The following is a 9653-nucleotide window of genomic DNA, read 5'->3' on the forward strand; positions in this document are numbered from 1 at the left end:
TTACGACATGCCCGGGAAGACAAGCAGTCGAACGTGCTCTATGTTTTTATTCGCTCCCAAAACAGCTAGAAGCACTTATTTCGTCGCTGATGTCTCTAACTGGCGTATTTGAAGTTTTTGGCGATTTTTGCTACCTTTTGCTATTGTCAAAAAGACATTATTTTAGTAAGCTACTGCAGATACGTCAGTTTGCAAAATAAGCCACAATTTTTGATAAAGTATAATATTTATATAAAGTTATTCATTAATTTTGAAAAAGAAAATTACAGGTATAACTTAAAATAAAATTAGTATGTGTCTGCAGGAATCGAGACCATTAACTTAAATTAAATGGAATGTGAGTGTGAGTATGTATTTACTAAAGCTAAAAAATAGGGAATATTCTTGTTCCTCCGTAGTCTAAGTAAAAAACGAACAAAAACATTAGAATTTAATTTAGTGTAGCAGTGTGAACACGTTCTTATAGCATTTTTTTATTTAACGCGAACTATCTTAACGATAATGTTTTAAATATAATCAGTCGCTTCAACGACATCATAGGGTTAACTATATTAATATAACTAAATTACAAAATTTGCAATTACAATTTAAAAAGCAAGAAATGTAGTTTAGAAATTTACCAAATTATTATATTCGTAATAAATAAAATAACTTTGCTTTTTTAAATATATTTTTTAATTAAAAACATTTTGAAAGGAATAAAAATGTTGTTAATATTGCTATTGATGTTTTGTGACATTTCGCTTGGTAATAGGAAGTTCTATGACACTTATTCTGGAAAACCTATAACAATGGAAGAATTGAGGACACATGATAAGCAGAATAATACATTGTAAGTATAAAACAAGTATATAACTTATCTTCTATTCAAAAATCCCTTAATTTATAATGTAACATCTTCTACACGTAATATGATTTTAAGTTGCAACTATTGAACAATACGGTTTACTTTTTCTATATAAAAATATAAATCATATTAATAAAAACTTTTTAAATGGTCAATTTAGGCTTACAATTTTTACTTAAGGTGCTCCCAGGATATATTGTAAAAAGAATATTTTAGTCATTAGTAATTAGACTAAAATATTTCAATAATAAGTGTGAATTATATTTTTTTTTTAGTTTGCTATCTACGTTTGTAATCTATTTAGATGTCCGTCCATGATTAAAAGTAATATTATTATGAAGTATACATAATTGTGACTAAGTATACGTTTTAGACTAAAATATTTTAGAAATAAATGTGAATTATAACTGTATTTTTAGTTTGCTATCTACGTTTGTAATCTAATTAGACATTAATAACTAAAAATAATTATTATTCTGAAGTAAAAATAATTGTAACTGCGTATACGTTTACGTTACGTTACGTGTATAAAAAATAATTTTGGTCATATTAGCTGGTGCGCCATCGAGGTGGCTGACTGCAACCCTAAAGAAGGAAGGCGTCTGGATGGTACCTGCAACAATCTGAAGCATTTAACCAGGGGAGCGACGCATACCCCCTTCTACAGGGTCTTACCTGCTGTATATGGTGATAGTAAGTACCACATCTTTATTTTTTATTTTTTTAACGGGACTTATTGTAGTCGTCGCAGGTTATAGAAAGAAATAATTCAAATTGGGCATTCCGTCTTGAAAACCAATTTTGCCATTCGACAATTGCTCATATAGGAGTAAATATAATATCATTGTCAAAAGCAATACTGTCTTATGAAAACTCTTATTACGAATTCTTTTACAATTGTATAATTAGGCTCCTGAATTGGGATAAGAAAACATTATCTCACGACTGTATTCCATGTTGGGGTAGTTTAGAGGTACATCCATCACAAGATGAGCTAATTACTCACGCTTCAACTAGGCTTGTTAGACCAACATGATGGTCGGTAGCCGTATCGTAAATTTCTGATGAGTCGACTTTGGTAGTGAAAAACCTGATGTAAGTATTTATATCAATTAGCTCTAAGGTTTATAATTTTCGTAGAAAGAGACGGAAAGTGATAATTTATAAAAATAAGTTTTATAAATATGACATTGAACCACAATTTTCATGGTAAGTTGCATAAACTTCCTATTATTCTAGTTGAGGTTTCTTTATCTTGATCGGAATTTTGATCAAAAAACAGAAGTTAAAAAATATATATTATAATAGTTAACTGTTATGTAAAATTCATCAAAGCAAATAAAACTATTTTGTTGTTGATGAAAACTCAAATAATATTATGTAAATGCAGTACAAATAATGAATATAATTAAATACATTATTCAGTAATTCATTGTTAAAATAAATACACATGTGAACAGACTAAATCCTTGACTACAGAAAATAATGATAGGAAAATTTTACAATTCCATAGTATTTATCTTCGCCTTATAGTGTGAACTACGTTAGCGTCTATTTGAAAAATCACATTCTTATATGACAAAACCTTGATTTCTTTCAATCCAGAGGGGTTACAAAAGCAACATCAAAGCAATTCATCTATAAAAGCAATATTGCTATTTGACGTCTATGTGCATTGCGCACTTACTTTTTACTATATGCGCAAATGTCAAATTGCAATATTACTTTTTTAGATGAATGGATTGGATGTGGCCATTTTAACCCCCCAGGAAAATTCGAGACCGTTATATTTACCTGGATTAAAACTAACGTCTATTGCATGTTTTAGTGCATAGTCAGAAGGATTCCGTTCGTTTTGAAACATTGATAAAAACAATTTTAGAGATATTATGTGGTCCAGACAATTAACCTTGTGACCTTGAAGACTTAATAACATGTTTTCCACCGCAGATTTCGAGCCAAGAAAATCTGTGACAGGACAAGACTTGCCACTAGCTCGACTTGTACGCACTACTCTGCTAGCTGAAGGCAAAGTACCAGACCAGATCTTCACTCAACTCCTCACCTACTACTGGGTGTTTATGTCTTCTGATATTGCTGCTCTTCATGATACTGGTATTTTTTTTGACGTGACTCATTGTACATATATGGCATTTACAACTTAGGGAGCGTTGGAGGCTCCCACCCGGTACAACAAATTAAGATCACAGGCCCGAGAGTGCCGCCCAGTGTCACGCAAACCTCGACTCGTAGCGTCCTTTGAAAAGATTGTATCTAAAGAATTAATCAACCATATAGGGCTGATAGCAATAAGCAGTAAATGAGGTAAATTCAGCGGGGTCACCCCTGAAATGGCTCATTTAACGATTACTCCCTTACATCAGTACGTAGTAACCGGGACCAACGGCTTAACGTGCTTTTCGAAGCACGGATCATCTTACTCAGTCTGTAATGTCCTAACCAAACTAGGGATCACAATGTTATTTTAGTGATGTGTCCCCACCGGGATTCATACCGGGACCTCCGGATCGTGAGCCCAACGCTCAAGCACTGGACCACAGAAGCCGTTGGATTTTTTATGAAAATATTATTTTCAAGGTCAAAATTACGTGTTAAATTATAATTGTAATGATTTCTACTTTATTGACAGTGAACTACATTGAATGGATTCCCTTCTGCTGCACTGAAAAAGGCAAAACCGAATATATGTGCACTCCTAACAAAGTGCCCATTGATGACCCTGTCCATCGATTCTCAGGCATTCGATGCCTGAACATGACGAGGCCAGTTTCTTTCCAGACCTCAGGATGTATTGCTAATAACACTAGTCCAGAAAGGGTATGCTTTGTTGAATACATAATTTTGATTAGAAATCAGGAGAATTAAAACACTCTGAGCGAGAAAAATCTCAACAAAAACCCAAACAACAAGGTGAGAGTACTTAGTTCATCTTGCAATGAATATGCCTCAGACTACGCACGCACTTACATCAGTAAGTAGTAACCGGGATCAACGGCTTAACTTGCCTTCCGAAGCATAGATCATCTTACTTTCGGACAATCAGGTGATCAGCTTGTAATCTCCTAACCAAACTAGGGATTACAAAGTGATTTTTAGTGATATTTCCCCACCGGGATTCGAAACCGGGGCCTCCAGATCGTGAGCCAAACGCTCGACCACTGGACCACAAAGGCCGCGTTATAATCCATAAGAATATATGACGATGATAACAACAATAAATTTCAGATAAACACAGCAACGCCAATAATGGATCTATCTAACGTCTACGGAAGCGTTTTAAACGGTTCACTTAGAGCTCGAACATTCAAAGGTGGTTTATTGAAAGAAGAAGTAGAAAATGGTAGAGTTTGGCCACCGAGCGTCCCAATTGGTGTTTGTCGGTTGAATCAGCGTCCTGCTGAAACAAGATGCCATGGCACACGTAAGTCAGAGAACACTATATAATACACAAATTACCTAAAAAATTCAGATTCGTCTATACCGTATCGAGTAATTTATCTGATGTGTGGTCTGATGATAAACTACAATAAAAAACCGAAATGATGATGCCTATTCGGACGGAAACAAACTTAAACAAAATTTTGGTTTAACAGCTCTTAAATTAGTACCGTCCTTCACTTACAATACGTGCAAGAAAGAGATGCAGCTAGCTTTAGTTATTTGGAAGTTTGTTTTTTGAATTGTTCATTGTAAGTAATAAGTATTATTAACAACACCTGGATACATAATACTTCCATGTAGACATAATAATCCTGACAATGTTTTTTCTTGAGTATTGAGTTGACACAAGTATCAGTTTATTAATTAGTAGTAAGTAGGTACTTAGACGTATATATCATCATTGGCCTTATACGTCTGTATCAGACGATTTATGACGTCATTACCTCGAAGAAATGCACTTTGCACTGGTTAGTTATTTAAATTATTCACTCCAGAAGGATAACAATAAAAATAAAGGATCTTCCTTATCTTATCCTATCTGACCTAAAGTGTCCCACTGCTGGGCAAAGGCCTCCTACCATTTCTTCCAGAACTCTCTTTCCAGTGCTTCCTCCAGCCAGCCTTTCAGGAAAGCATCAAAGTCGTCGCGCCATCTCCGCCTGCGTTTGCCTCTATTCGGAGACCATTTTGTGGTGGTCTTAGTCGACTGGTCGTTAGGCATCCGACAGACGTGACGTGACGTGAAAAATAAAGGGTATTGTAAGAAATATAATCAACGTACACAAAATATGGCGAGCGGCAGCGAACGGGCGGGCGGACAGTGCGGTTAATTGGCGCGCGATTAGCACCAATAGGTGGCGCGCTTATTTTGTTCTTATTTTATTTCTTCGAATAAACAGAAGGTTTTTAATACTTCTTCAATTATTTAATGTTATATGATGTTTATTTTAGCTGATGACGTCACCAATACTTTAGCCGGTATCAATCTTGTTGCCACGTGGTTTTGGAGACAACACAACAAAATTGCCAGAAAACTAGCTAAAATTAACCCTTGCTGGAGTGACAACCGACTCTTCTACACTGCTAGAGATATTAACATCGCCAGCGCTTTGCAGATTTACATGTATGAGTTACTGCCTGCTGTTATGGGTGAGACGTGATTTATATTTCAAAAATAAATGCACTATTAGAGACATACTGTGAACTGTTATTGCAATTTACTCAAGAACAGCGAGTAAGTGAGAGCATCTGAGTAAAGAGAGCTCTGAAGGCTCTCACCCGGTACAACGTTTAAGACAACTGGCCTGAGGGTGCCAGTAGGGCGCGAACCTCGGCTCAGGGCGTCGTCTGAGAGGAAAAACATTTGATAGAATTAATCGACCCTAGAGGGTCCATAGCGATAAGCACTGATTGAGGGAAGTCGTCGACCACACCGGCGGGGTCGGTATCAAGGTCCTGAAGTGTTTGGTGTCGCGAGCTGATTAGCTGCCTCTATGGCTAGAGTAATCGGGTCGTCGGAAAATATTCAAACCTATTGTTGTATAATTTACTAATATAATGCAATGTATGAATATAATACAAGATATATAATCTTTGTTTTAGGTAGGGAAAATTTAATTGTTGATAATGTCATCAACGGTGGGCTGGGATTTAGAGATTTCTATGATCCAACTGTCAAACCGCAGTTGTCTTTGGAATACCCGTATGCACTGCGATGGACGCATCTTATACAAGAGTCTACTATAAAGTGAGTTCATTGATATTACATTTTAAATATAGAGATAAGTCAGACTAAGATTAACAGTCTTTGCACAAATCGTTACGACTGGTGATAATTATTGTCTTTTTAAATTGTCTTGAATTATTATTGTCTTGAAATATTTCAAATATTTTAATAAGTACATAAATATTTTACTTACATGAACATCTTTCACTAAAGTCTTCTTTTTGATGTACAAAATGTTGTAATTCTGTACAAGTCATATCTATTTCAGTCATATCCAGTTTGGTTAGGACATTGCAGGCTGATCACTAGATTGTCCGAAAGTAAGATGCCGTGTATCCGTGTTTCGGAAGGCACGTTAAGCCGTTGGTCCCAGTTACTACTTACTGATGTAAGTACGTAGTCGTTACATGAGCCATGTCAAGGGCCTTTGGCGGCTCAATAGTAACCCTGACACCAGGTTTGATGAGGTTGGTACTTCACCTTACAACCCGCACGATAGAAGAAGAATATTCGTTCCTCCATTCCTTAAAGAAAAATGATGACTCGATCCTTTCGATGATACCAATTTATGGGTTGGTCTCATGTTGTGACTTTCAAAGAAAGCACATTTTTTGATATGCTTGTGTTATTTGCAGAATGTACGATTCCAAAGGACATTACGTGAAACAGTTTCCAATGGTGAACCTAACTTTGCGCACTGGGTACTTTGCTGTTGATAATAATATAGACTATATAACACAAGGCGCGTTTAGACAACCTAGTGCCAAGTTCGATTACATTGTTGATCCGGATGTAAGTATAACATTTATTATACATTGTTTTAAGTTTACGCGGTTATTATCATAATTAAAGCACATAATAACGGGTTCTTACCGCGTTTAAACCCCATCATATCCCCATTTAAACGCGGTGAGAACCCGTTATTATGTGCTTTAATTAACATTTATTATAGTTAGATACAAAATAACACGTTTTATTCTATTCATAATACCTAATAAATAATACCTAAAAAAAAAAAAGACGAACCGTCAAGTCGTTTTCATTTGACAAGCAGAGTTTTATGCTAAGCGTTGCACCATACGTTTTTTGTTTACAGATGACCGGAATTGGATTAGGTCCGCATCAAAGGTCAACAGACATTCTAACTAACGATTTAGCAAAAGGCCGGTATTTTGGTTTCCCTCCTTATGTTGAGTACAGAAAACTTTGCTCCGGCTTACGTTATAAAACTTGGAAGGATTTAAAGCCCATTATTAATCCTGAGGTAAGCATCTATAATTGATTTGCTACGAATTTGTGCGATCTTTTACAGACAGAATACCATCCATAGTGTCAAGATCAACTAGATCTGATATGATGATACGGTAATATGATATTTTATTTTTGACGTGACTTATTGTAGATTTGCGGCAGATGGCATTAACTACTTGGCCGGACAAAAGTAATATGACATGGTGATGTGTTCAGATGTATATTTCTAAGTCCCACAAAGAATTTTCTTGCTCTGTTATTCTTCGCTCTGTCAGAAAATGGATCTCCCTTTCATCTAATGCGTCTTTGACGCAGGTTCATCTATAAAACATTTTCAATCAAACCCATATCTCTTTCAGCATTTAGAGAAACTACAAGAATTATACAAGAATGTTGAGGACATAGATCTAATGGCTGGCATGTGGGTTGAAAAGTATATTCCTGGAGGTTTTGTGCCACAGACATTTTATTGCTTAATCATAGACCAGCTGCGTCGAAACATGGTCGTCGATAGACACTTCTTCGAAAGACCGACAAGACCTAATGCTTTTACCTTTCGTGAGTCATAAATTCTGGATTACTAATAACAATGAAGAAGTTTCTAGTAGAAATATAAATTATAATTATAATATATATTTTTTTAAATACTAACCGTGACACTAGGATTTAGGTGGTCAATCATTTACCTCAAATCCACGGGAAAGAAGAAGCAGAAATTGAAAACGTCGCATCAGATTTTCTTAATTTATTATGATCGACTAAAACATACTGCAATTTCTATATAGTGCATAAACTTTGTTAGACTTTATGTTTAGATTTTTTATTACTGTCTTAAAAGCATAAACCATTTTCACTAAATAGAAAAATGGAGGACCGAAAAGGATGATAAAGTGGAGAAGGTCTGCTCAGCAGCGGGATTGAAGCAAGCTGATTTATGACAGAAAGACAACAAGAGTATAATACAGACATTATACAGACACACATAAAATCAACATGCAACTAATAATATTACTACTAAATTAAGTAGAAGCAGAGTGTTAATAACATATTTTTAATTTTGCAGAGCAACTCCTAGAAATAAGGAAAGCTACCATAGCTCAAGTGCTCTGTGACGTTGGAGACACTGTCACAGAGATTCAGCCACACGCTTTCTTCAGACAAAGTCTAGGGTAAGATCGAAGTTATACTATAGCCTCGTAAGGCTCAGATTTCCAGAAACAATACTAAAATAATGGGGTGTATACAATAATGTACCTTTGGTAATAATAATTATTTTATCTTCGTTTTCAGCAATGAAATGCGCAGTTGTGATCAAATTGAAAAGGTCAATTTGAATGCTTGGAAGGACATTTCATGCCATTACAACCCCGGCAAAGTCGAAATACCAACTCTATATTCGTAACATACTTGATATATATTTAACGGAAATTGTATTTCTATTCAACAGCATAATATATCGTTAACATGTTTAAATAAATTGACACATCTCTTGTGAAATAAACATAATGTTGTATTGTTACTTGTTTCAAATATTATTAAATTTGGATTAAAATTTGACCTGGTTTTTACAAAGTTATCCTCGATGACAAGTAGCTATTGTCAATGTTTAGGTTTGTTGTCTGTTTGTCCTCATCTGCTCGTCCAGTAGAGGTGTAGAACATAACGTAGCATCACAACTGTATGCCGAAAGGGGTAGGGCTTCGGTCTTCGCCAATTATGTTTAAGCTCCATTAAACAGGGCGAGCCTATTGCCAAACGGCTGCAAATGCTAGGAACTACGTGATATCAATCATCTACAATCTAAGCATGAATAGAGATATGCGTCAGTAAATGAGTTTATTCTACAATCCCTATACAATTCTCAAACTCAAAAATTCAAACCCATCAATATTGAACAGTCTTACTGCATACAGATCAATATCAGAAAAAGCCTTTTCCAAAAAAAGGGAATGCAGACATTAAAAATTTATGTTCTTTCCCAGTCCCCTTGTTTTTTAAGGGAAATTGCTACGATCCCCTCTCGGACGCATTAAGTAAACTTACTTTGCAGATAATAAATAGAGATGGTAATAAAACGATATATTATTAAATTTGTTACTTTTGATCTTCATAGGTAAAGATGTTTGTATGACAAAATTGAATTTCGTATTTTTACGCACACTTTGTGATACCCCATGTTTAGGGAGTGAATTTCGAGAGGATAAACAATATTTATACGTAGGGCATATTTGCATGAAAGAGGAATTTATATCAATGAACTGTTTTAAGAAAGCAACACAAAATATTCTTTGAGCGTAGGTATGGACCATTTCGACCAATAAAAGTTTACTTTATGAGAGTTCTTTGATCGAAAAGTGACATAAAAAG

At 35.1% G+C, this 9653-nt stretch overlaps 1 protein-coding gene across 1 annotated transcript; it reads left to right on the plus strand.

Moving 5' to 3' along the window:
* Positions 1-536: 536 nt before the first annotated feature.
* On the plus strand, positions 537-8802 carry LOC126367200 (peroxidase-like). Its single transcript, XM_050010623.1, has 12 exons — positions 537-832; positions 1401-1540; positions 2798-2962; positions 3498-3685; positions 4094-4289; positions 5261-5458; positions 5912-6056; positions 6671-6827; positions 7132-7299; positions 7646-7844; positions 8350-8455; positions 8577-8802. The coding sequence occupies exons 1-12, from the start codon at positions 705-707 to the stop codon at positions 8686-8688; spliced, it is 1902 nt and encodes a 633-aa protein (XP_049866580.1). The 5' UTR covers positions 537-704; the 3' UTR covers positions 8689-8802.
* Positions 8803-9653: the final 851 nt, after the last annotated feature.

This window comes from Pectinophora gossypiella, chromosome 5, assembly GCF_024362695.1.
Source record: "Pectinophora gossypiella chromosome 5, ilPecGoss1.1, whole genome shotgun sequence".
NCBI lineage: Eukaryota > Metazoa > Arthropoda > Insecta > Lepidoptera > Gelechiidae > Pectinophora > Pectinophora gossypiella.